Source organism: Ailuropoda melanoleuca, chromosome 12 (genome assembly GCF_002007445.2).
Source record: "Ailuropoda melanoleuca isolate Jingjing chromosome 12, ASM200744v2, whole genome shotgun sequence".
Classification (NCBI taxonomy): Eukaryota; Metazoa; Chordata; class Mammalia; order Carnivora; family Ursidae; genus Ailuropoda; species Ailuropoda melanoleuca.
This window is the reverse complement of record NC_048229.1, coordinates 77,289,825-77,315,234: the sequence shown is the minus strand read 5'-3', so window position 1 is coordinate 77,315,234 and position 25,410 is coordinate 77,289,825. Positions and strand designations below refer to the sequence as shown.

At 56.3% G+C, this 25,410-nt stretch overlaps 3 protein-coding genes across 13 annotated transcripts in view; 1 reads left to right on the top strand and 2 right to left on the bottom strand.

Annotated features, from left to right (window-relative positions):
- Positions 1 to 738: 738 nt before the first annotated feature.
- ADAD2 (adenosine deaminase domain containing 2) lies at positions 739 to 6,614 on the bottom strand. 2 transcript variants are annotated; one of them, XM_019805820.2, is made up of 10 exons: positions 6,315 to 6,614; positions 6,063 to 6,206; positions 2,853 to 2,900; positions 2,637 to 2,762; positions 2,385 to 2,535; positions 2,126 to 2,293; positions 1,772 to 2,001; positions 1,421 to 1,664; positions 1,047 to 1,167; positions 739 to 955 (listed from the first exon to the last, which is right to left on the bottom strand). In XM_019805820.2, the coding sequence occupies exons 1-10, from the start codon at positions 6,520 to 6,522 to the stop codon at positions 851 to 853; spliced, it is 1,545 nt and encodes a 514-aa protein (XP_019661379.2). In that variant the 5' UTR covers positions 6,523 to 6,614; the 3' UTR covers positions 739 to 850. The 2 variants fall into 2 exon arrangements, with proteins under 2 accessions (XP_019661379.2, XP_034495094.1); XM_034639203.1 differs by having other exon boundaries at positions 1,421 to 1,541.
- Positions 6,615 to 10,704: 4,090 nt separating this feature from the next.
- TAF1C (TATA-box binding protein associated factor, RNA polymerase I subunit C) lies at positions 10,705 to 20,075 on the top strand. 10 transcript variants are annotated; one of them, XM_034672894.1, is made up of 15 exons: positions 10,705 to 10,861; positions 12,984 to 13,122; positions 14,228 to 14,309; positions 14,497 to 14,594; positions 14,667 to 14,756; positions 14,847 to 14,920; positions 15,518 to 15,756; positions 15,900 to 16,016; positions 16,108 to 16,225; positions 16,311 to 16,382; positions 16,527 to 16,662; positions 16,836 to 16,979; positions 17,871 to 18,045; positions 18,119 to 18,256; positions 18,340 to 20,075. In XM_034672894.1, the coding sequence occupies exons 2-15, from the start codon at positions 12,985 to 12,987 to the stop codon at positions 19,311 to 19,313; spliced, it is 2,595 nt and encodes an 864-aa protein (XP_034528785.1). In that variant the 5' UTR covers positions 10,705 to 10,861; position 12,984; the 3' UTR covers positions 19,314 to 20,075. The 10 variants fall into 10 exon arrangements, with proteins under 10 accessions (XP_034528785.1, XP_034528784.1, XP_034528783.1 ...); XM_034672893.1 differs by having other exon boundaries at positions 15,888 to 16,016; XM_034672892.1 differs by having other exon boundaries at positions 14,497 to 14,756; positions 15,539 to 15,756; positions 15,888 to 16,016.
- Positions 20,076 to 25,410, bottom strand: part of DNAAF1 (dynein axonemal assembly factor 1) — a 24,438-nt gene continuing 19,103 nt past the window's right edge. The window contains exons 9-12 of the mRNA XM_019805826.2: positions 23,912 to 24,021; positions 22,437 to 22,493; positions 21,227 to 21,587; positions 20,076 to 20,443 (exon numbers count right to left, since the gene is read on the bottom strand). Of these exons, the coding sequence (XP_019661385.1) occupies positions 20,346 to 20,443; positions 21,227 to 21,587; positions 22,437 to 22,493; positions 23,912 to 24,021 (626 nt within the window). The 3' untranslated portion in view covers positions 20,076 to 20,345. The remainder of the gene's footprint in view (positions 20,444 to 21,226; positions 21,588 to 22,436; positions 22,494 to 23,911; positions 24,022 to 25,410) is intronic.

The following is a 25,410-nucleotide window of genomic DNA, read 5'->3' as shown; positions in this document are numbered from 1 at the left end:
CCTAGAGGAATGTCACTCTGCCTGTTTTAGGGATTTGTCCATGGGCTGGAGGGAGTAAGGAGATGTAATAATTTTTCTTCTGCCTTTGTTTCCCACATCACTGGGAAAGGAATGGATGCAGAAACCCCCATCACACCCAGTAAGAACTGCTCCCATGCTTGCTGCCCCAGCCTGGCCCCAGGACACACAGGGCTTCCCCGGGAGCACACAGGCAGGCTGGTGACACATTAAAGTCATTCTGTGCTTAAAAACAAAACAACCCACAGTCCCCAAATGGTGTCACTTAGACTTAGTTCCCAAACCGGGGTTTAACACATAATCTAATTGCAGTTTCAACCGCCCAAGAAGGTAGTTGTAAGGGGTCCGTCAGGGATTTTTCAGCCCCGCCAATGAGTCTGCCACCTGGGTCCTCCCCACCCCCCAAAGAGGAGTGGATCTGCATGATGACATTTTGCTTTTTCCCCTAGAAAGCTCCGTGCCTAGAACAATTATTTCATTTTATTTTTTTGCCAATAATTTTTGCCCTCAGCCTCCTAGAAAAAGTCGCCATCTTGTTCCACTCCTTGGACCACCTCTCTGCTGGCTAGGCAGAGCTGCCCCACTCATGCGTCCTTCAACAGAAGGGCTGCAGGCTCCCCTCTTCTCCCAAAAGAGCCAACAACACATAGAAGCACGGAAAACTGATCTTTATTCAAGTCTGAATGTGCAGCAGCCCCTCCCCCCCCACCACGTGGGCCCCTCCCCGCAACCCCAACTTTGCCCTGCGCATCTTCCATCCCCCATGCACCTCCCCAGCCCTCCCCAGAAGCGACCCTCTCCAGCAGGATCCAGCTCGCTCAGGAGGTGGGCTTCAGCCTCTGAATTTGCCCACCAGTGGTTTCGAGGGCCAAGCCCCCAGGCCCTGCTGGTCCAGGAGGAGGGACAGCTGTCTGCGAGCATCCTGGTAGGGTCCAGCCTAGGACAGGACAGGAAAGGAGGAGGGTGGAGAGCGCATGCTTGCTGGGGGTGCAGGACAGAGTGGACTGGAGGGGTGGCAAGGCACTGACCTTGGCTGCCTCATAGGTCTTCAAGGTCAGGAGGCGGGACTTCCCGAGAGCTCTGGCAGCCTGGCGGAAGGCCCGGAGAAAGGCTGCCTTGCAGAGGCGGGAGGGGGGCCCAAGGCCAGCACTGGAGATGGAGAGAGAAGGCCTGGAGACTGAGCTAACAGGCTCACACCACGCTGCTCACGCTATCTCCTTTCTCACCACGCGGTCTTGGGGGGTTCATGGGTGTCACAGGGTGGGTGACGGACACGCCAGATACGGTCACAGGTCACAGAGCTAGGATTAGAACCCAAGCTGGGAACTGGATGCACCCTCCTACCCCACGGGCAGGGAGACCTGGACCCCTCACCACCATGCCGCCCACGGGCCTTTCTTACTCGGCCTTCACATGCCCCGTGGCCACATCCACAACCTCGACATCGGTGTCCCCCAGGCTCCAGTTGAGGCTCAGGCCATGGCAGGTGTTGGGGGTAGGATCCAAGGGGGCCACGGGGGGCCCTGCAAACAGGTGCAGCATGGTACGGGCGTAGGGGGGTGGCAGGCACGGCCCCAAGACCCTGTCTAGATTGGGCCGGGTGTGAATGGCCCTGCTCACAGTTGGGGGGTCGTGGCAGGGGTCAGCTATGGGGACAGAGGCACAAGACAAGGTCTGAGTCACCACCACCCTCTCCCACACACCACCCAGATGCCACCTTCAGCCCTCACCCCAGCCTCCCCAGGACCCTCACCCAGGACAAGGCTGGTGGCATAGAGGGGAGGCAGGAAGTGGGCGAGCAGGGCGCCACCCAGCCCCAGCACGGCCCAGCGAGCCAGCTTGTCACTGGTGGAGAGGCAGCCCACATGGGTGTCCCGGAGCGCGGGGGCCACGTAGCACACAGGCTTCAGCTCCCCGCGGACATGGGCCTGCAGGCGGGAGGGCGGGCTCTTCAGGAGGCTGCCCTCAGAGGTTGGTGGGAGACTGCAAAGGAGGGCAGAGGGAACAAAGACGTAGGTCCGAGAGTGAGGGCAGTTCTTCCGGCCTCCCCATGCTGCCCCGCCCAACCCTGCCAAACTGAGGGCCCCCGTCAGGGCCCCCCACGTACTAGATGTCATGAGCAGCTCCCTTGGGGGTGTTGCTGACATAGAGGTGCAGGAAGATCCGGGGCTTGAGGGCAAAGGGGGGCCCAGACCCAGGCTGGGGGGCCAGTACCGACCGTTCCTTGCCCTTGGGGCCACCCTGTGTCACCAACAGGAGCTGGCGGAAAAAGAACCTGGGAGAGACAGGCAGAGGAGCGGGTCAGGCTGCGGGGTCCTGCATGCTGCCCGGGCTGCTGCCAAGTGCCAGCCCGGCCCACCCCTCACCTGAGCAGGGCCCGGCGGGCTACCACCAGCCCGTGGCAGTCGTGCAGCTGCCGTCCGGTGAATTCTAGCCAGCCGGCACAGCTGCTGCTGCCTGTGCCCAGTGCCACCAGCTCATAGATCTCCTTGGCGGTGCCCCTGGCACCTGGGACCTCTGTAAGGCAAGGGGGCAGAGACATGCCAGCAAAGGCAAGGGGATCATGGTGTGTGTATGTGGGGGGGGGGTTCCTGAAGTGGGGGCAGGGCAAGCCCTACCTCTCTCCAAGATGATGGCAGCCACAGTCCCCTTACAGGCCCGGTACGGTGAGGTCTGCTCCACCAGACGGTCAAAGCCAGCACTGACCACGGCCGCACAGCGCTGCTCGTGGGTCAGGATGTTCTCTGCAGGTTGGGGAGAGAGTGGAGGTGGGGATCCCACAGACTCTACCTTTCCCCTCACCACAGGGCTTGGGACAATGGGGGTCCACCTACCTACACTCAGAGGGGCGACTGGAGGCTTGCTGGGGTCCTTTGGGGGCTCTGGAAGAAAGACAGGGGGTGGGTTACTATGGGTACCAGGGCCTGCCCGCCTGTCCTTTATCCTTCTGGAAGCCAAGAAGTTCCATTGGTGGGAATGTGAGGGGAGATCATGTTCCAGCAGCCCTAAATTCCTGGGCAGCCCCTCTAGCAGTCCCTGTACTCCCAGGGTGGGCAGGCTTCAAAGGAATTAGGGCAGCAGTCAGCTCACAGCCCCCCTCCCCAGCTCCCTGCAGGCGAGGTCTTGATGCCCAGATGGTCTCTGCGACAACCCAGCCCTGCAGGCGCACCGTCTTGGGTCACCTGTCCCCCTGACCTGGGCTCCCCAGGTGACTCTGGATGTACCGGAGGGCAGAGAGCGCCGCCTGCTGTCTGGCCTCTGACTTGCTGGTGGCATTGCCCCGCCGGGCAGAGAAGGGAGAGCAGGGGTCTGCGGAAGGAGGGGCCCTGAAGCAGCGCCCCACACTCCACCCCCGTCAGGGGCCCACCTGAGCCACAGCCCCTCTCAGCCTGCTTCGTCCAGACCCCACCCTTACTTCCATGGAGAAACTATTGGCCGTTAGGCAATTTTGCCATAAAAGAAAATCAGGAAAAATAAGAGGGGATTCATGAGAAAGGACGTAAGGACACATGAAATATGAACCACAAAATTAAAATGCACAAAATACAAAATGTTTGACCGCATTCAAAATGTGCACAGAGAACAGGTTTCATTTTGTGGCCTGGACCCGAGGTCTTGTCTTTAAAGCCTCTTGTTCACGTCAGTCTTACATGTTTTTATTTCCTTGTTGATTTGTCTCCTTGCTTGGCAGCGCACTTTAGCTTTTTTCGCTAAAATTTCTTTCTTCATTAAGAGAGGCATCCGTTTCCAAATACGAGACTGCGGATTTGGAACGGAGCTCTGTTTTGTGTTGTGGAAGCATCTACACTGTTGTTTGCTCGGGCATATTGTCCCCCGTGCTGGACAGTCCAGAGTTCTCTGGGACATGGGGCTTCAAACCCTGTACGGACCTCTGTGAGGGCTGACAGTTATAGAATATTAAAATGGGGGTTGTGTGTCAGTGGAGCAATGAAACCAAACTGTCAAACAAAACTGTCCACCAGTTTTTTATCTTTCACAACAAAACTGCCTTATGGTCAATTAGTTACCAGGCGAAAATGCTCTTGGCAAAGATGTCAAGAGCAAAGATGCTTATGGCCGGAGTCCCGAGAACCAACCCCTCCCGGCCGCAGGCAGCAAGGATGAGCAGAGTGACAGGGAGATGGGGCTGCCAACTCTTGCCCGCCCTGGCACAGCCTGCCGGGCTTACTGTCGCCCAGAGAACCCTGACAAGCCCCTCCCCAGTAGGTCCATATGACCCCATGTGACAGAGGACGCACAGCAAGGGCCGTGGCCCGTGGTGCCTACTGCACCCCTGGCCTGCCCCAGACACACCAGTCTGTTTCTTTCCTAGTCTGAAAGGTTCATCCACCAAATGCTATCGTGTCAGGTGTGACAACGACACGAGGCAGAAGAAAACTGGCATCACTTGGTGAAAGGGCGTAAGCCTATTTCAGTTCATGGTTCTCGCTGGTACTCACTGCTAACTTGTTTCCCAAAAGGGCTGCCCTTTGAGAAGGGAGCCTGCATCTCAGCAAGCCTTTGCTAGCACCAAGATCTACTCCCTTTAAAAGGGCATCCAGAATGCCAACTAGCAGACGCAGGAGATCAGAGAAGTCCCTGGTGCCAGATTCACCACAGAGAGGGGAGTGAAGACCCCTGGGGGGTCCCCGCTCACCCGAGTGAGGCCCTCCCAGCTAACACCGGCAGTGGTAGGACAGACAGATCACAGGCCGCCTGGGGGACATGCAGCCAAGGATGCGAGGTTACCGAGTGCACACCCCCCACCCCAATCATAACCTGATTGGGAACCCGAGGAAACAAACCCAAGTGGAGGGATTTTCTACAAAACAACCAGCCCTTACTCTCCAAAAACAAAAGTGTCCTGCACACAAAGGTGGGCTGAGGAACTATGTCATGTGACAGGAGATTAGAGCTGCTCGGAGCTACAGAACAGCTCATGCTGGAGTGGTAGGGAGGGGCAGAGGGAGAGAGAGAAGCAGACTCCCCACTGGGCGGGGAGCCTGATGTGGACCTCAATCCCAGGACCCCGGGATCATGACCCAAGCCGAAGGCAGATGCCCAACTGACTGAGCCCCCCGGGTGCCCCACAAACACACCTTTGACATAGAAAACAACCAATCCAGAGCTCATACCCAGACCATCAACCCTAGACCACCGCGTGGTAGGTAAAGGGCAACTAGGGACATCCTCATAACCCCCAAACTTAGTGCTTTGTCGTACACAATTCTAAGCTTAGCCAGCATACCCACCCTTCCTCAACCATCCCCTTCCGAGAAAACCCCAACAAAGTCTCTGCATTTTTCTCTACCCGCTCTTCTGCCTCCTGCCCAACCCTGGTCCCGTCCCCTGTGACCCAGCACGGCGAGCTGTGCCTTCCTAGGGATCTGTCCTTAATTCTTCCATCATGACAATCATCGTGCATGCTGTCTTACCATCCCTGATTAAAACAAGTTCCAAGTACCTTTTTAATACGGTAGCTTTTTTCGAGCTATTCATTTGGCATTCTCTTAGTCTTACAAATGCTCCCAACAGCTAGACAGATTCTCTTACCATCTCCTTAGAAACTGGGAACGCTCTGCCTTACGGTTGGGAACGTGCATTTAGGACCTGGGGTACTGCTGTCTGTGTCTTGAGTCAGAGGTAGGGGGACACACCGAGGAAGAGGAGAGGACATGCTGACGATCACATCTCCTCGCACTGTTGTCATTATCAAACTGTGCTTGACAACATCTTTCAGTCAGGAGTGGGCCCTCACTTAGGTAGCTCCAATGTTGGCATGGCAACTGTAATTGCATGTAGGTGGCCCTCAAAAACACCCCGGCTGAAAGGCTGGCTAGTTAACCTCTCCAAGCTTCAGATGGGGATAATCCTCCCCCTGCTGTGACTTTGCCAGTTGGCTGTCTGGCGGAGCTGGAGCTCCTGGCACCCTGTGGCTCACAGCAGGTCCACCTAGGTTCCAGGGCCCTCCAGGCTTATGGTCCCTTATACTTCATATGAGGTTAGCCCAGGGAGTGCTGCGGTCCCAGGCCACCGGGCCTCACCTGCTGTCTGGTCCTCTTGGAAGGTCAGTGAGACACCCAGACTGGCTGCATACTGCGCAAGCAAGGCCACGGCCTGGCCCTGTGGCGGGTCCTTGAGCTGCAGGCCCAGCTGCCTGGCTGCCGTTGGGAGGTCCCCGGCAGGCCCTGCGGGAGGAACAGAGACCCTCGGGGACCTCCCCATCTGTCCCCCCAACTCTTCCCGTGCCCAGGCTGCCCCCAGCTCCCCGAATCGGGCCCCCTTCCCGGGCCCACCGTCCCCTGCTGCTGAGGCCTGGGGCTGTCCGCCCCCCTCGTCATTCTCCGCCTTGGGGGTGACCGCGGGCTCCCAGGGATCTTGACCCAGGCTGGCCGTGGGCCGCCAGGGCCTGGGCCTGGGGTTGATTTGCAACGACGCCGCCAAACGGGGCTTCCTGCGGCCACCGTCATCCGCGCCTGAGCCGGTGCCGGCTGCGGAAGCCATGGCCACACACGGGGACCAAAGAGGACAGCGGGACCGATCTCACGCTGCCTGCGCCCTTTTACACGTGCCGGTGCGGCTCCGCGGGAGGAGAACGTGGCTTGGCAGCCAAACCAAGGCAAGCTCCGCCCCTGCCTCATTGCTGGCCAATGAGAGCCTGCAGAGCTATGTGGGACACTGTGCCCAGCCAATTGGAACGCCAGTCTCCCGAGTAGCCGCAGCCAGGATGTGGAGCACGGATTGAGCGGTCTCCTGGACAACATCCCACTTCCGGTGTGGGCTTTCGGGCCAGGGAGTGGGGAGGGGAGGAAGGCGATGCTCCCATGACCCTGTTCTCCAGTTTGGAGTGGTCCTGGAAGTGAAGGCCTGGGAAGGGGTCTAGGGGTGCAGGTCTAGAGCCGCCCCAGGACGCCCCACACTGTAACCATCACAGCAGAGCACCCCAACCGCTAAGCGTGGGCGGGGGGCGGTAAATGTCTTTAGCTGATTAATGCAGGTGTTCTCAATTGAAGCAGCCCCACAGCATTTTAGGATCCACATTGAAAAATGTCCACTGTAGGTCTTCCTGAAGCCTCTAGCCAAAATTAGCCATTTGGCACCCCCCCTCCGTTTTTGTTTTGTTTTGTTTTTTTGTTTCAGAAGGGATTTTAAGTTTCTTATAAAAATACCACAAAACAGCAGTTCTTTAAGATGAGGGACTAGGAATGAAGGATAAATAACAAAGCCAAGATGAAGTTAGGGATGAAGACAATTTACATATGGCCTGCTATGATGCAATACACAACTGTTTTAAGGGGCCGCACCTTTAACTGAGACAGGAGCCAGGGAACAGAAAAATACGACCAGTTACTCTGTTCACAGTCTGTAAGGTTTGTCGCTCTTGCTGCCGCTGCTAGTGATCGCTGCCTTTGGGTCTTGACCATGCTAACCAGGTAGTGTGGATGCTGGGGCCTAAGAGGAGAAGTTGGTGGAACCAGGAATATTTGACTTGGGAAGAGCGGGGCAGGGTAGACTCACCCTCTCACACATTTCAAGGAACCAGCATCAGGAAGAACAATCCTGGTTTTGGTGGGTATAGTTTAGAGAGTGGACGCAGGCGTAAGCAGATAGAAGGGACATCACAGCAGTACACAGAAATGGAATGATGTCTGCACACAACCACAAAAGAGACAGGAATAGTGTTACCAAGCTCAGAAACATCTTCCATGGGAAATTGCATGGACAAATGGGGAAATAGTCATACAATGGACTGTAACCCAACAATAAGAAACTACTGTTACACACACAACATGGGTGAATCTCCTAGGCATGTTGTGTGAAAGGAGCCAGGCTAAAAACATGATTCTAGTGATATAAATTCCTTGAACTGGCAAAATTAATCTGTGGTGATAAAAGTCAGAGTTGTGGTTACTTCTTGAAGGGGATATTGACTGGGAAGCAGCACTGGGGAATTCTCTAGGGTGGCAGAAATGTTATCTGTCTTCATCTGGGTGGTGATTATGGGGGGGATACATGTATGTAAAAACTTGATAAGCTGGACACTTAAGACTTGTGCAGTTTACTGCACTATAAGTGTATGTCGGTAACAATAAAATGTAACAGCTTGTTTAGGGGAAGAGAAGAAGCAAGGAAGAAATGAATTGACCTCGCAGTGCAGATGCTAGATGGGTATCTCCTAAAGATGATATAGAATAGTGGTGTGGTGGGCAAAATAATGGTCCCCCAAAGATGTCCATGTCCTCATTCCCACTGCCTAGGATTATGTTACTTCATATGGCAAGGGGGCATTATGGTTACAGAAGGAACTAAGTTTTTTAATCAGCTGAGTTTAAGATGGTGAGATTGGGGGCACCTGGCTGACTCCGTATGTGCAGCATGCGACTCGTGATCTCAGGGTTGTGAGTTCGAGCCCCATATTGGGGGGAGAGATTACTTAAAAATAAACTCTTTTGTTAAAGGGAGATTGTTTTAGGGTAATCAATCACCAGGGTCCTTAAATAGGGAAGAGGCAGACAGAGGCAGAATCGGAAAGTTGGCATCATGAGAAAGACTCAACTGGCCTTTGCTGCTGTGAAGGTGAAAGGGGGCCATGAGCCAAGGAATGCAACTTTCCTAAGACAGAGAAGGCAAGAACCCAGATTCTCCCCTACAGCCTCTAGAAAGGAACACAGCCCTGCTAAAATCTTGGTTTTAGCTCAGTGAGACTCATTTCAGGCTTCTGACCACTAAACCTGTAAAATATTATGTTGTCTTTTTTAAAAATAAGATTTATTTATTTTAGAGAGAGTGTAGGGAGGTGGGCAGAGGGAGAGGGAGAGAGAGAATCTCAAGCAGACTTCCTGCTGTGTGCTGAGCCTGATATGGGGCTCTATCCCAGAACCCTGAGATCATGACCTGAGCCAAAACCAAGAGTCAGAGGTTCAACTGACTGAGCCACCCAAGCACCTCCCCCCCAGTATTATGTTGTCTGAAGTCACTAAGTTTGTGGCAATCTGTTACAGCAGTAATAAAGTAACTAATATAAATGGTCTTCAAACTTTTTTGCGTATATAACCTTAAAACAATTTTGAAAAATATACATCTCCAATTTTTAGTCGTAAGTTTAAATAGTTACAAAAGCAGCAATTTCTAATTTGTTATATGTTTTAATCATCTTTCCAATATGTTTCCACCAAAACCATGGAGATGCCAGCTTCATTTATTCCATTTATGAAAAACACTCTCCAAATGGCATCATTGGCAAAGCCTACCCTCATAATCAAACCAGTCAGCTAAAACAGAATTACTGCCTATTGTAAATAGTCGGACTTTATTTTTTTCAGTTTAAGTAAAAGTGTTGGCATTCATTTCATCCCCAATTCCAATTATTCAAGTACTTAGCAAGCATCCACTCTCCCAGATGTTTGGGGTGCAGCAGTGACCAGCCAGGAAGAGTTCCTGCCCTCATAGAGTGACTTCTGCGTTCTAAGACAGCTGAGAAGGCACACAGCCTAACCGAGAGGTTGAAGTTTCAATGTGATAGAGCATTGCATTTTCTTTTTTTTTTTTAAAGCTGCCTTCTTGAAATATACCACACGTACAGAAAAGTGTACAGATCATTTGATGAGTTTTCACACCCTGAACCCATTCGTGTAACCAGCACTGAGATGAATGTAGCATTGTCAGCTCCCAAAAGGCCCCCTTCTGCGTCCTTCCATCACTATTTCTTATTGAACCAATTTTTCTCAGTCTAATGGGGACTCTTTCCTGTAGGAATTCTGCTTTTTGGAATTCCCTGCTGGGTCGGCACCCATCTTAGGCAATACTCCACAGTGGGGAAGAAAGTGAATGTGGAAAGGCGAAAGAGTCTGATCTCAAGCACTTCCCAGATAAAAACTATGTAGATGGAAGCTGAGAATTTGGAAATCGATTTTTAAAAAATAATGGTTCTCAGAGTGTGGTGCCTGGACCAGCAGCATCAGTATCACCTGGGAACTCATTAGAAATGCAAATTCTTAAATCACATCCCAGACCTACTGAACTGGAAACTCTGGGAGTGGGGCCCAGCAAACTAGTTTAATAAGCCCTCGAGGGGATTCTGTTGCACGCTCAATTTTGAGATCTACAGGTTTAAGATAATGGTAAGATTTATGATTAAACAGTAGTTCTTAAAGTGTGTCCCCCAGACAAGCACAATCAGCATCACCTGGGAATTTAGGAATGCAAATTATTAGGTCCCACCCCACCCAGAAACTGTTTTACATCCCATCCAGATGATGCGATGAAAGCTAGAATTTGAGAAGCAATGCTTAGAGCTATACTTGCTTGACCACTGGGAGAGCCTCATGCACTCTAGGGGTTCCTGTACCCCTAGTTGTAAAGCCTGCTTCAAAGGTATGAAGACAATTAATTGAATTTCTACTCACTAATCCAGTGCCTGGCTCATACTGGTGCTCAGTGCGTGTTTGCTGAGTGAATTAACTTAATAGTCAACAACAAGCCTGCGAAATAGGAAGTAAAGCAGACAATAAGATTCGAACCCCCGTCGGACTGCCCTACAGTAAGCGAACTCGATTCGACTACACTTCTACTGCCCAAGGCGCCGCCTCCACTCCCATTCCCCCTCCACCCGGGAGGTGGCGCTCTAGGGCGCCTGCGGAGGCCAGGCGAGGAGGCGGGACTTCCTGCCTTCGAGGGAGCACTTCCGGTCCGGCCCGGAAGACCGTTGAGTGTGCTTGTGCTGCCGTTCCATCCCGGGCGCTGGAATCGGGGTGTGGTTGGCCGGCTCCCTCGTGGCTCGTGGGTCTGCCGAGCGTCCCGCGGAGGTCCGAGTCCCTGACGAGCACAGCGGGGCCCGGGCCAGGTAAGCGCGCGCGCCGCCGGGACGGAGGGGTTGGGGGGGGTCCCCGGGCCGGGAGAGGAAGGAGCTCAGGCTTGGCCTATGCTCGGGTCTGCGGGCCCCACGCTGTGTGACTTTGGGACAGGTCGCCCCACAGCTGCACGGTGGGTCGTCAGCTCCTACCTCACGGAGCGGGGAGGACCCCACAAATGCAAAGCGTGGCGGCAGCTGGCCGGCACGCAGCGGTTCTCGGGGGGTCTCTGCGGTGGTCGGAGGTGAGGGCGGGAAATGAGTCTGTTTTGTCCAGGGGCTTTTCCGAGGTCGGGGGCTCCACCAGCGCCCTCTGCCTGCCCGGCTTTATTTGAGGTTCATTCACTTCTGCGTTTGTTCTTTCAATTTATACGTACTGATTGTTGTTGTGGAGCAAATACGGAGGTACTGGGAAGAAAGGAAGTCCCTTTCCCATGCGGACTGTTAGAGCAGTTTGGAATCAGATAGTTTCATCTTTAAATATCTAATCACACATTGCAATGCGTGCTCTGGGGGTAAGGGTGCAGGTGTTGCGGAGAGAACCTGCAGGAGGCTTGCGGTCTGGAAATCTGAAGGATGAGTAGGATTTCGTAGGTGGGTGGAAAGGGTTCTGGCGTTGATTCTAAGCGCAGAGATGGCGTGCAGTGAAAAGTACGGTGAGGAAATGCCGAAGGACGTAGGTGTGATTGGAGCCCAGGCTCGAGAGAGGAGGTAGAGGTGAGTTGGGAGCCGAGTGTTTGGAGACAGGACCTCGCTGGTTTATCAGGCATGCAGCCACCGCTGGGAGGCGCGGGTGCCCCCTGACTGCAATTAGGACCGTGGGTCTTGTGGTAGCCAGTGTTTTGCACAAGGATTCACTGAGCTCTCTGTTGATTTAGGCCACTGCCCTCTCCTGTTATGTTATGGGAAGGAGGGTGAGGGCAGCAGCCCAACTCCAGGAACTCAGGAGTGGATCAGATACTTCCCTGCCCTGGGAGAGCTCCCTTATCTCAGAGATAAGGCTATACATAGAGACCACAATTAGAGTGAGGCTGATGTGCCATGAGATAAACGTGTTCGTTCATATGAGAGGTATTTACTGGCTTTTACTGTGTGATGGGTGTTGTGTGCAATGCTGAGAGTACGTGGATGTGTGGAGGTTACAGAATAAATGGATAAAATGCAGTGGCAGTTCCAAGGGAAAAGATTTTTGTTTACCAAGACTGATGCTAGTGTTTGCTTGTGGATGCCTGGGAGTGGAGTGGTTCAGAACTTGGACGTTGAATTGGCTGCGGGATCAAGCTGTTGGCCTTGGGGGGTTTGCTGTTCCCCGAGCTTCAGTCTCCTGAACTCCAAAATAGGGGCAACAGACGAATAAAAGAGGTAGTCCGTGTCTGGCAGCTGCTGGTGTTCAGTAAGTGAACACTGCTGTTATTTTTGTGGTTAGTAAAAGAAGAGGGATGGTGTGGCTGCTTATTTTTCTAGAGCAGTTTGAATTTGGCAAAACCATTTGACATAAATTGAAATTTTTAAAAATTGTTTTTCCTTTGACATAAATTGGTTGTTATTCAGCGCAGGTCAGGCTTTGGGGAACTTGAGTTGGTCTTGGGAGTGTAGCCTGGGGTGTAGGGTGCGTGGTCTACCAACGAGTGATTGTGATACGGGAGAGCCATGGAAGAAGCTGCCCCCCTCACCACCTGTCTGACTTCACCCCCTCCCATTCTCCTCCTCGTTCATTCTGTGGCCTCACAGTTCTTTCTCACACACTTTCCTGCTCCAGGACTTTTGTACTTGCTTTCATTCTGCCAGGACCCCTCGTCCCGGTTGTCGGCATGGTTCTGCTCCTCGTTAGGTTCAGGCTGTGCCAAATGCCCCCTTCTGAGCGAGGCTTTCCCCGGCTGCCGCTGCCCATCACATTGCCATCCCCTGCCTCATGGTTGGTTGGTTGGTTTTAATATTAGTACTTAGTAATATCTGGCAGTAGGCTGCATATTTCTTTGTTCTTTATTATTTATCTTTTCAAATGAAATATAAAATATAATCCTGTTAGGGCAGTTTTTACTCTCCCAGGAACCCTGGAAGGCATTCTCAGATTCAAGTTTCTGAGAAGGCGTGATGTGTGGTTCTTGTTTTCCAGGATGGACTTCCCCAGCTCCCTCCAACCCACGCTGTTCATGACGGGCCCCCTTGGTCTGAGTAATGTCCCTGACATGTCCTTCATGTGTAGCTGGAGAGACGCCCTGACCCTGCCAGAGTCCCTGCCCAAGAACTCTGAGGTGAGGAGGGCGGGGAGAGCCCTGGCAGTGGCCCCTTCACTGGCACCCTTTGCAGCACTCACACCAGGTGTCAGGGACTCGGGTGGGGTGGCATTGGCACTAATCTGCCAAGACACAGGCTGAGCCAGAATCCCCACTTGGGGTTGCAGGGGACAGCCGCTCTCCACAGAGGGTTTCCCTCCGTCTTCCTTTCCTGCCTTTGCTCAGCAGATGCTCACTGCTGAGCCCCTGCAGTGTGCGGGGTGGGGGGGCCTTGTTAAGCCCTGGCAATCCAGCGTGAATAAATCAGAGACATTCCCTGCCCTGTGGGACTTAGGATTGGGGCCAGCGGGACAAGCGACCAAAGGAGAGCTCTGCCTGAAACCCAAAGGGTGGTCACACAGCACAGTGGGGAGGATGGGGTGGGGGGAAGGGGGAAGGGGGGAGAGGCCTCTGGCGACAAGAAGGACAAGCGGCTTTCCCTGGCAGCCTAAGCCATCTGGCTCCCATTTGGAGACAGGCTGCTTAAGAATAATGCCAGGCAGATTGGTGGGGGGGGGGGCGACAAGGGAGGGCTTCAGGTCCATTCGGTCTCCTATGGGAGCCCAGCTTGCTGGCACTTGTACCCCTGAGTGTTGGAGCTGAATTGTCTCAGGCCAGCCCAGCACTGGGGACTGGAGTGGCCTGTGGGCTCCCCCAGTCAGTAACTGCGAGGTCTCCTGAGTGGAAGTGAGAATCAGGCGGCACTCGGGTCAGCCAGTAATGGCACAGGGCTGGGGAGAGCTGCAGCTCAGAGGCGCGGACTGGCCCCAGGCTCCCAGCCCTTCTCTTAACCAGCTGTTTCCCTGCGAGCCTCCCTGTGCCTCCGTTTCTTCACCAGTAAAGCTGCGATGACTGTCGTACCAATGAGTACATCAAAATAAATAGGCACTTGGCTGGCTAAGTCGGTGGGAAATGCAGCTCTTGATCTCAGAGTCTCAGTGAGTTCAAGCCCCACGTTGGGCCTCACACCTACTTAAAACAAAAATTAAAAGACAAATAAAAATTTTAAAAAAGGTACGTGCCAGTGCTGCACCTGGCCTGGGACCGTGCTCACTGTTTTCCTGTCGGGCTCGTGTTTCCTCAGAATGGGGCGCCACACTTGTCCACAGGCCTGCTCTGGGAGCCAGAGACCCCCGGACCCCTACCTTTGCTGCCTCCTAGTCCTGGTAAGGGTCTTGGTTCCTGGGGCCCCCTTCTAAGCTGTTCCCCATGTCACTTCTGTCCCCCACCTCCCACCCAAAGGCCTTCCCTCTCCCCGCTGGTGGCCTCCAGTCGTCTGGGATACCCGGCCCCATTTCTGGGCCCTCTCCAGTTCCTGAACAAACCCCTTCTCTAGCCTCACTCTTCCTTCAGATCCCTGGGACCCTGGGGTGACTGCCCAGGACCTGCTTTTCCGGGGAGGTTTCACATTCCGAAGGAAGCCGCAGGCCGTGCTGGACGTTACCGAACAGGTAAGTAACCCCACGGTGGGCAGTGCTGTGTGGCAGGGGCTGTGCACAGTGACCCGGCCTCCTTTCCCGCAGCTCAGCCGCTTCCTGTGGGACCATGGGGACATAGCTTTTGCACCCCTGGGGAAGCTGATGCTGGAGAATTTCAAACTGGAGGGAGCACAGGTGAGTAACCCCTGTCTAGCCAGAAGAGGGGGCTCCCCATTTCTTGGGGTAACCTCGTATGTACGAGCTTGACAAGACCTTTCTACACAGAGCCGTTCTAAGAAGAAGACAGTGGTCAGTGTGAAGAGGCTACTCCAGGACCTCGGTGGACACCAGCCCTGGGGGCAAGTGGCTAGTGAGGACGGGCTGGGAAGGCCTAGCTGGGGTGATGTGGGAGCAGCCAGGGCACTGATCCAGGTTCCCTTCACAGTTGCTGCTTCTGTGCCTTGCGTTCAGGGGCCACAGTTTCTCATACCAAACTGCCAACTCTAAGTGGAAGGGGGAGTTAGATTTATGAGCTGCAGGCCTGGCTGCATCCAGGTGTTCAAATAATGTTACTAGGGCTCTATCTCTTTATTTTCTCCTTCACTTGGCTTTACTTGGCTTAATTCCTGGACAAACTTGCTAAGTGGCAGTGAGATGGTTTATGATTTCAAGGAAGAAGCTAGTGTTTTTCCTGAGGCACCAGCAAAAGCCCTGGGAAGGGTGTGGTTGTCATGGCCTGGGTGTCTGGCTCCTCCATGAGCCGCTCACTGTGGCCGGAGGCGACAGAGGACCACCCTTGCAGCAGGGGACTAGGGTGGAATCATTTCCCAAAGGAAGAAATTCTAGGTTGATTAAAAAAAAATGCATCTATTGGCCTGGCCTCTCTTGCGATGGGACCTAGTCCTCCTCTCGGTCACTGTCACCACCTGATCCTACTGCCGTTCCCTCGTCCTCAGCTGCCCCTGGGCTTTCCTCAGCTTCCGACAGCGCCGGTTCTCCATCCTCGGGGGCCCTGTCCTGGGCAAGTCCGTGGCCAACCTCCTGGGGGAGCTGCTGCATGAGGAGCTGGCTATGCGGTGGGAGCAGCTGCTCCTGGATGATGCATTCACCGGGGGCGCTTTGGCCTGGGTGCCCGGGAGGACGGCCCAGGTTGGACAGCTGGTCTACCCTGCGGGAGGTGCTCTAGACAAGCTCCGTATCCTTTCTCAGAGGCAGGAGGGGGCGGAGGAGGCTCCCTTTGGTGGAGGAGGTGCTCTCACGTGGTCCAGGACAATGGCAGGGTGTTGGGGGCCTTGCGGTGACCAGAGCTCATACGCTTATCCTTAGCCAGAGACCCAGGTTTCCAAGAGGTCAGTCTGACCCCAGGCGGTGACCCTCAGGCTCTCGGGGACCCTGGCCACATCCAGCTCCGAGGACCTGTCCGGCAGGTGGTGACCTGCACTGTGCAAGGGGAATGTGAGTCCCTTGGACACCTCCCTCACTCCCACCTCCCTCCCTCCCTGACTGACTGACCTGCTACCTAACTCTGACCCTGTCCATCCCTCAGCTCTGCTGGCTGTCCGCTCTGACTACCACTGTGCCCTGTGGAAGGTCAGTAAGCAGGGGCGACCCACCCCCCTCCAGGTGCTGCAGGTCGGGAAGGGGGCCACAGGGATCAGCCTCAGGTGAGGGGCCCAGTCGGGCTGGTGTGCGTGGAGCTGGGCATGGGAAAAGGGTGGGGGGTCAGCTGACCTTCCTTGTGCCCTGCAGCCCTCACCTGCCTGGGGAGTTGGCTGTCTGCAGCCGTTCCGGAACCGTCTGTCTGTGGACCCCCCAGGATGGGTAATGCCCCTTTCCTGTGAAAATCCTTCACCGCTAGAAACAGCTCCCCCACAGAACCACAGCCCATGCTCCCTGCGCAACGTGTTCTGGGCCCTGGGCACCCCCCAGCCCGTCTCCCCACCCATGCTGGCCTGTCTCCCCAAGGCTGCAGCAAGTCTACAAGGACCCTGAGACCCTTGTGTTCTGCGACCCCTCTTCCTGGCGTTGGGCAGACTTCACCGCTCACCCCCGGGTGCTGACTGTGGGGGACCGCACTGGAGTGAAAATGATTGACGCCCAGGTGAGCGGACAGGACCGGCACAGGCATAGCAGTGGGACAGGGCAGGCACCTGGGGGAGGGCTGGGAATCTTCCCCAGAGGGCATGAAGAGTGGCAGGACTATGAGCCTTGCCTGCCTGGTGGGGGCCTGGCAACCCCCGGCTGTGGGAGGGCTGACCTGGGTTTCTCCCCCAGGGCCCACCTGGCTGTGGTCTGCTGCTTTTTCGTGGGGGCGCAGAAGCTTCATGCCAAAAGGGGGAACGTGTCCTGCTGACCCAGTACCTGGGGGAGTGTGGCCCCAAGTCTCTGCATCCCACACTCCATCTCATCTGTACCCAGGTGAGCAGCACCCTTCCCTCCTCTGCCCTGCGCACTGTGTCAGGTGGGACAACTCAGGCAAAACAGGAATCAAGAGACTGATGAGTCTGTGGTTAGAATGTGCTGACAGACAGGTGGGAAAGGCCTCACGGGGAGGGGCTGCTGAGCGGAGCTCTAAGGAGGCCCCTCGGTGAAGGAGGAAAGACATGAGGTGTCAGGGGAACAGTCTGTGCAATGTGGGACAGTCCCTGTGTGTTGAGGTAAAGGGGAAGCGGTCTGAGGGTCTCCCCCCCCACCTCCAGGACCCTGGGGTGTTAGCAGGTGTGTCTCGAGCACAGGTTCCGGGATTGGATGGGTTTGGGGAAGGCCTGGGGAAGGCCAGGTGGGTTCTGTGTCACACGACTGCTCTGCGTCTCTCCTGAGAGTCACTCCCGTGTGGTATTCCAAGAGATACACCCGGGAAATGCCCCCGTGTGGTGCTACACGGTGGGGACGGGAGGGGTGTCAGGGCGGTCATGGTCCTGGGACAGCTCTGGGGCTTGAACCTTTCTTGAGAGCCACACAGAGCAGCTTGTCCCATCAGACACTTTTCTCATGCCTCAGGCACAGTCCCCTTCTCCTCGGTCTCTCCACACACACACATGCCCGTGCACCCGCCGCCATTGTGGCCTCCCTTGGTTGCTGCCCCCCCTAGGTACTGCCCCCCTCGGTCCCCGTCCCTTTGGTCATAGCCTCCCCCCTACAACCCCCATTCACCCCCATTGTAGTGTTCTTCAGTCTGGCCTTGTCTCCCCACACACATCTCCCCCATCACATCCCTCCCCCTGCCCTGACTCATCCCCCCCAGTCTCAGAGTCTCCCTCAGTCACGGCCGTGTGTCTTCTTGTCGTCTTGTTTCCTTTCGGCCCCCAGTTCTCGCTCTACCTGGTGGATGAGCGCCTCCCCTTGGTGCCCATGCTGAAGTGGAACCACGACCTCCCCTCTGCTCCCCTGTGGGCCCAGCTGCTGCCCCCGCCCCGCCCTGGCTGCCCGCAGCCACTGCTCCTGGGGGGCCAGGGCGGGCACCTGCAGCTGTTGCACCTCGCAGGTAAGACTCCGGGCCAGGGGCAGGAGGAGGACAGGAAGGTGGGCGGGGCCTCAGCTGTCTGTCCTTCCTCCAGGAGAGGGGGCCTCTGCACCCCGGCTGGCAGGGCCTCCCCAGTCTCTCCCATCCAGCAGTGACTCCCTCTCCGCTTTCCCCCTGCTGGAGCCCAAGAGTCAGTGGCGGCTGCAGGAGCGTCTGAAAGCGCCAACCATAGGTGTGCTGGGGCAGGGGAATGAGTCAGGGGGTTGGGGGCTGCACCCTGCTGGGCCTTGGCGTCACTGTCACTCCTTTGTCCAGGTCTGGTTGCCACCATCCCATCCTCAGCTTCCGAGCCAGTCCTGTCGCTCTTCCAGCTCTCCGCGGCTGGGGATGTCTTTCACCAGCGCCTCCGCCTCCAGGCAGGCCCCGGGCCTAACTCCTGTGCCTCCACAGCTTCCTGGACTCCCCAGGCCACTGCCTGCTGCAGCCGGTGGCTGAAGGACCTGCTGAAGGTGCCCCCGGCTCCCCCCGTGTGGGCAGCACCCACCTTTTCCCACCGCCGTCTGCTAGGCCGCATGGAACAGAGGGAGGTGGAGCCAAAAGGGCCGGAGGCTCTCCGAGCAGCCATGGCCGAAGGGCGGCTGCTGCGGCAGAGGGACCTGGGTTCGCTCCCCTCTGCCGAACCGCCCCCCGCCCCCGAGCCAGGCCCTGAGGATGAGCTCAGCACACGTTTGGAGGCAGCCTGGGAAGGCCAGATGGCCGCCTGGTGGGAGAGGCAGCAGGGCAGGAGCTCGGGGCCTGGGAGACAGCCCAAGCGGCGCAAGCGCCGGACTCAGCTGTCCAGCACTTTCTCCTCGCTCAGTGGCCGCCTGGACCTCTCAGACGCCACCAGCCCCCCTCACAGCCCAGATCGGGCGTCCCCTGAGGCCAGGCCTCAACCACCGGTGACCCCGCCCTCCCAGGAGTCAACTCAGGAGCTGTGGGCTCAGGGTGTCCCCTCGGAGCGGCAGCAGACTCTCCGGGACTACATGGCCAGGCTACCGCTCCAAAAGGACACCCCCCGAGGTGTCTCCTTGCCCCTCTCCCAGACCTCCAGCATCCGGGCCACGCCCTCCAGGCCCCAGACCCTCCCAGATGGCACAGCGGAGCTGCCGCCACGAAGGAACACCCTGAGAGGCGCCGCCATGTCCTCCTCCCAGACCTCCAGCATCCGGGCCACCCCCTCCAGGCAGCAGGCACCTGTCCTCTCTGGCTCTCAGCCCCACCGGAAGAAGCCCCGCATGGGCTTCTGAGGGCCCGGGAAGCTCGACCCCACCTCCGGAGAGCCCTTCATCCTGGACCTGCTGTGCCTTCTGTGGTTGGAAGCTGGGAGGTGAAAAGAGAACAGCGTCCAGGGTGCAGGCCTTTCTGCTTCCGGAGCAATGGGACAACAGAAGTTATTTCTCTTTATGCTGTTGCTAGAAGACCATTCCAAAAGGCATGTTGAGAAGGCCCTAGTGGTCCTGTCCTGAAGGTCAGTGTCATTGGGATTCCCTCCAGGAGACGGTGTGTGCTTAAGAGCAGGGGCTCGGGTCAGGCCATGGGTTCCACTGCACGGGAGCCGGGCCTGCCGCGTCCCACACCCCGATGCCGGGGTAAGGTAACGGCGCCAGCTCCTCGCCCGCTCGCTGGGAGTCCGCAGCTGCTGGTGCTGCTTAGTTTGTGTTTGTTAAGCAGTTTCTGCCGTCATCTAATGTTTTGTAGAGGGACACACTTTGGGCCCCGTTTAGGGATTGAATAAACTTGGCAGCTGAACGTGGTTTGGAGTGATGGGGTTTCCCAGGCTGGCAGCGCCCCCTCCTGCAGCTCGTGGTGTGTAATGCCTAAACTCGCCTCTGAAGCGTGTGGCTCTGGAAGATTCTGCTCCCTTGTGGGGAAAAGAGCCCCTTAGAATGTCACGGAACACCAGGATTTGATCTAGATTTCTCATCACACGTGAAAAGTGGTGCCTGGTGAAAGGAATCACACAGGACTCAGCGGATGTGAAATAATCCAATAACACATTGACTCACGTGGATACTGAAACGTCTGTAATGCTCAGTCACACAACCCATGCAGCAGAGGACTGGGGGAGGTCGAGTTCTGCTTTGAGGGCAGGAACACCACTGTTCCTACTTGCAGAGATGCCCGCAGAGGGGGAGCCGAGGCCCGAGCGCTCTCAGGAACTGCGACTGGATGGAAGGGGAGCCCAGCCAAGGGGGTGACCTGCACCCATGGAGGGGGGGAGCCCTAGCTGCCAGCTCACTGTCCCCATTAGCCTAGGGGCAGAAGGGCCACCTTGGGGTTCAGTCCAAGCCAAATTCAATGTCCTCCCGGTCTTCTCCCACCTTGGGCTCGGCGAGTTCCATCTCAGATCGTGCCTCATTCTTGTCAGTGACGTTTCCTAAGGAGTTAGGAGACAAGGTAGCTGTGTTCTCAGGACCTGTGGTCAGCCCCTCTTCTTGTGCGTGCAGGCTTTGAGTAAGGCGTGCAAGCTGGTGTTGAGAAAGAAGCCTGGCTACCGGCTAGTGTCATGTGAGGTCAGGACTTGCCTGGCCTCAGCAGAGGCCCAGGGACTGAACTAAACTAATGATCCCACCCCACCCCGTTTGGCTCGTTACCTATGAACACTACCCCGCTTTCCCCACATGTGCCTCTCCCTGGCGGTGTGCATGGGCCTCCAGCGCCAGGCCAGGCTGACCGGTCAGCTTGTGACTTGCCTCACCCAGCCAGGCGCTCTGGCCACCCCCTGCCCGGTGAGCCTCCCTTCCCCACCAGCACCACCGCCTCAGCATTCACCCCATCCTCTGCCCTCAGGCCAGCAGTCACCCTCATTTTGTCCCACACTCCCTGTCGTGTCAGCAGAGCCTGCCCACCCTCAGAAGCCTGGTTCTGGAGAGGCTGAGGATCAGGCAGTGAGGACGGGGGTGAAAACACAGGTTCACAACCCCCCCAAGACCCACGTGGCCATCAGGAGCTCTGGTGAGGCCAACCCGCCTGACCAGGAGCGGGTCGGCTCTGCGGATTCTCGGCCCAGGCCAGCAAGCAGCTGTAAGGAGGGATGTGATCTACAGCTCCCCATGGCCTCTCCAACCTGTCGGCTGCCCCCCTCGGGGTTAGGTAGCAGCAGTTCCATTCCCCCCATCCAAGCCTGGGCCCCTGTGGTCTTGCAAGTAGGTGGGGTTACCTGGGGGGGAGGCTGGAAGAAGGTCACTGTCCCCGTCCTCACTGGAAGGGGGTGGTGTGGCATCCCGTTGGCAAGTTGGGGGCATCGGTGGCTGGCCTGAAGCCTCCTTGCTGTGGAGCTCCTGGATTAGCGGGCGTGGGGACTTGGTGTCTCTATTTGGTATCTCTGAGTCCCTCTCAGCTGCTGCTTTAAATATGTTGGTGAAAGGTGTGTCAGCCTTCCTCGAGGTGTCTCTGGGGATGGCGAATATGTTTGAAAGGGTGTCTGGGGTGTCTGCCGGTACTGGGAATGAGTAGTAGTCCGGTTCAGGGTCACTGTCATCACTCAAGCTCGAGATGGCTGTAATCTTTGGAAGGCACATCTGTTAAGAGAAAAAAGACGTGTGAACGTTTCTGCTTTCGTGGTCACCGTAAAATGCCCAGTGCTGACGCTGCTTTTTTATTTGATCGTAAAATACTCTTTCGTCAAGTACAAGAAAGACCGAGGGAGCCCCACACTTTCCCCTTGGGAAGTGAGGCCTCAGGACCAATCCCCTTGGCCAGCCATTCCGGATCCCCCGAAGGGGTGGTGAACTCTCCAGCAGGACTCCTGTCCAGCCCTGTGTTGGGGGTTCAGCCACATTCCCCTCGCCCGCTCTGCACCTGCCATTCCAACACCCTCCCGGGGCTCTGAGTTGGCTCCGCTTGGAGCCTCAGCCTCCGGCTGACATATGCTCCATAGAACGTGGCCCCCTTGGAGAGGAGTTCTCCACGGGAACTGTGGGCTCGTGTGTGCTTCCTTCCTTGGCATTGAGCTCCTGCCCAGAGATGGTGTCTTACGGTGTGCTCGCACACAGGCCGCAGCAGTGCTGGTCCATGTGGGAGAAGCCCCCCATTCTGCCTCGGACACTTCCCTTCCCCATCTGTGCATTGCTACAGGACAGGCATTCCGGAAACGAACGTCTGCCACCTCAGGACAGAACATTGTTCCCAGGTAATCCTGTACAATGAGCCGGTATTAAAGATCAGTGCCCGGCGTGTGTTCAGGGAGACCCAAGGGCTTCCTTGTAAGACCTCGCGTGACTGAGCAGCTGCTTTTGCTTTGGAGAGGGGAGACCCAGGGGTGCAGGGGTGTGGGGGTTCCTGACGCGCGTAAAGGATCTGTGCTTTGTGAGTAACAGGACTGGAGTGACAGTGACATTAGGCTGATGTGGGGACACGGGGCTGATGACCTCGTCCTGGCCTTCCAGAGGCTCGCCTGTCTCAGCGTCTTCCAAGTCGGGCAGGTCCTAGAAAAACAAACAAGCCCCTGTCACCAGGCGGCATGCACAGGGTCCCGCAAGTCAGGGTCGTGTGCAAGCAGAGCGTGCAGGAGGAACGAGGAAGGACCCGAAGCCCTCGGGCGAGCCGTGCATGCTCACAGTACACACACAGCGCCACCCCGTGTGTGCAGACCTCAGTGATGAAGGAGGTCGGCAGGAATGCCTCTGTCATCAAAGACCCAGCCAGCGCCTCTGGGGGAAACGATGGGGCCCAAACCAAAGGCACTGCTTAGGACTCTGTGTGGTGTAACATGAGTATGGTTCGGGCCTCCCCACGACCGAGGCTGGAGGTGGGGGGGCTTGTGTCGTGGGTTTGTGGTTGGTTGTCTCTTCCTCCATAGCTAGCAGGCCAGCACGTGGGGCAAGCAGCACAGCAGGCAGTTCGATGGAGGAACTCCGGAGCCGTACTGCCTCGCGTAGTATTCCTGCCCCACCACGGCTTGGCTGTGGAGCCTTGGGCAAGTTGCTTCGCCTCTCTGTTTCTGTCTCCTCGTCTGTGAAACGGGGATGATGATGGTACCTACCGCCTCTTAGAGTTATGGGAAGGTTCAATCAATCCATGATCTGTCTAGAACAGTGCCAGGCAGGATAAGAACCGTACGTTCTATTGGTTGTCCCAGACATAGCTGGTTCTCTCTCCCCAGTGTTGTTTCTTACTATTCATGGGCTCCAAAAACTGGAAGCCCACTCTGAACACTGTGCTCAGTGCGAGTCTACTGAGCCATGTGAAGCTGTGCGGTTTACCAGGGAAGTGGGTAGGGGCAGGCAAAGCTGCCGGCCGTCCTTCCCGGGGCCCCGAGTGAGCCCCAGCTGCCTGCTGGCCGTGAGGCTCAGGGGGTGACAGATGCCTCCCCACTCCTTGTCCCCCCCAGGCACGCTTCCTGGGGGTTTCGAGGAAATGCTTGAACTCCCATGGTAGCCGCTCCTGTGACCGTTCCCCAAATGGGAAGAGCTAGGAGGAAGGGCGTTCTCCAGGCCACACGGGCCCCCCATCAGGAAGCCCGAGTGGCAACAGGCTACACGGCCAGGGAGCGGTGGAGGCCCCACTGATAAATGTCACGTTCTTAACAATTCTGTAGAAGGCTCGCTAGACAGTGTTACTTTGCTGTGTGACTTCGGGCAAAACAAATCAGGTTTCATAGAGGGAGCTGGAGGGGCAACATCTGGGCCAGCACCACTCAGTCTCGAACACACACGTGTATGAACACCGGGGGAGATCGTGTTACAAGGCAGGTCTGGCCCAGTCTGGACTGAATTCCAACCGGCTCGGGGATGTCAAGCCCATTGGCCACGGAGCCCACCTTGGTTAGTGAGGATTTGGAAGGTTTCTATGGGATCTGATACCAGCTGTGGAGCAGACCCTTCTCTCCAGACTATTTACGTACGTCAATGAAGAACTTCTCCTTCACCTCCAGTGTGATGGTTTCTAAATCATCGTCTCCACCCAGTTCTGTGCCTGCTTCACCCCCGGCGACCACGGTCTGGGGGGGCGGTTCTGAGAACAACAACACAGGGTTATTCACCTTGGGGCAAGTTTTATGCGCAGCAGTCAGGCTGACAAGCGTGAGCAGAGGGAGGCCAGTCTCTGGGACAGAAGCCACGAGAATTCCCAGGTTAGGACAGGGTTCTGTCTAAAGAGAAAGGAGAGGAGGAGGAGAGCCACCTTCTTGCTGGAATGTGGCCCTGACTCCAACAAGATGAAAGTACCAGCCAGGGAGCAGGCAGAATACATAAGTGCCTGGAAAGGCCTGGCTGGTGGGCAAGGAGATGAAGGCCTCCTGGGGGGGGTGGAGGGGAGGCAGGCTGGGGAGTCCAGGAGGGGCTGAGCCCACCACCCGCAGGGACCGCCTGTTCCCAGTGGCAGTGCGAGTGTCAGGGAGGCCCACTAAATAACGAAGGGATGGGACACCTGTGTGGCTCAGTCCGTAAAGCGTCTGCCTTTGGCTCAGGTCACGATCTCAGGGTCCTGGGGTTGGGCCCCACATTGTGCTCCCTGCTCAGCGGGGAGTCTGCGTCTCTGTCTCCTCCCCGCTTGTGCTCTCTCTTGCTATCTCCGTCTCTCTCTCTCTCTCAAAAAAATAAAATCTTAAAAAATAAATAACGCAGGGTGGCCTGCAAACATGGAATTGGGATGGGTTCCTCTTCCTACTCCAGGCTCCCGCTTTTTGAGGTCCCCAAGGCTCTATCCTTGGGTCCTGTTCTCGCTGCTCTTTAGTCTTGTGGCTTCCGTTGTTAGAGATCCATGGCTCAGCTTTCCTCATCACACATAGGTCCGGTGTGTCCAGTTTGGCCTAGAGAGCCCCAGAGGTATCTGTGGTTGCTGTTGTGGATGACCCCAAGCCCTTCCCTCACTAGGCCCAGCAGTCACGGTCTCCACGTGGCCATCCCTGTGGCTTCTCCTATTTGGTGCTTGTAATTACTACCCTGGTCTGCTTCCCCTTCGGCCAGCCCTTCCTCCTGCACCCCTTTGCTGCTCATGGTGCCGTAGTCTCCAACTTCCCAGCCACCAGAAGCTTGTCAAGGCAGCGGCTTTGTCCCTTTGTTTCCTAAAAGCGATCTGCTTAGGCTTTGTTTTGGGAAAAGGTAAAGCAGGGAAGAGATGAACAATTATTGGGGGCATGGCTGACGCGCGTCATTCAATCTGTGGCAGAGACAGTTTCCATTTCACAGAGGCTGAAACAGACTCCCAGAGGTTTTGGGGTTTGCCTGAGGTCACTTAGCTGATGGAGGGGTTGGACGTGGCTTTGACCTCAGGGGATCGGTCTAGAACCCTCACTGCCTCACCTGCACACAGTGTGTCTTAGTGAAATCCCTGTGTGGTTCTTGGACCATGTTGGGGACCACCAGACAGCAGCCAAGGCCCTTCTAGGGAGAATGGAATGAG

Bases quoted from the DNA above. Each gene is read 5' to 3' on its own strand.
- ADAD2 (XM_019805820.2), bottom strand. From the start codon at position 6,522: ATGGCTTCCGCAGCCGGCACCGGCTCAGGCGCGGATGACGGTGGCCGC. The intron at 1,665-1,771 runs GTGAGGGTCCTG...CTGTCCCCATAG, and splicing joins TGCCACCAGCCTTGTCCTGG to CTGACCCCTGCCACGACCCC. The intron at 956-1,046 runs GTCAGTGCCTTG...GTCCTGTCCTAG, and splicing joins AGACCTATGAGGCAGCCAAG to GCTGGACCCTACCAGGATGC.
- TAF1C (XM_034672890.1), top strand. From the start codon at position 12,985: ATGGACTTCCCCAGCTCCCTCCAACCCACGCTGTTCATGACGGGCCCC. The intron at 16,383-16,526 runs GTAATGCCCCTT...TGTCTCCCCAAG, and splicing joins CTGTGGACCCCCCAGGATGG to GCTGCAGCAAGTCTACAAGG. The intron at 16,663-16,835 runs GTGAGCGGACAG...TTTCTCCCCCAG, and splicing joins TGAAAATGATTGACGCCCAG to GGCCCACCTGGCTGTGGTCT.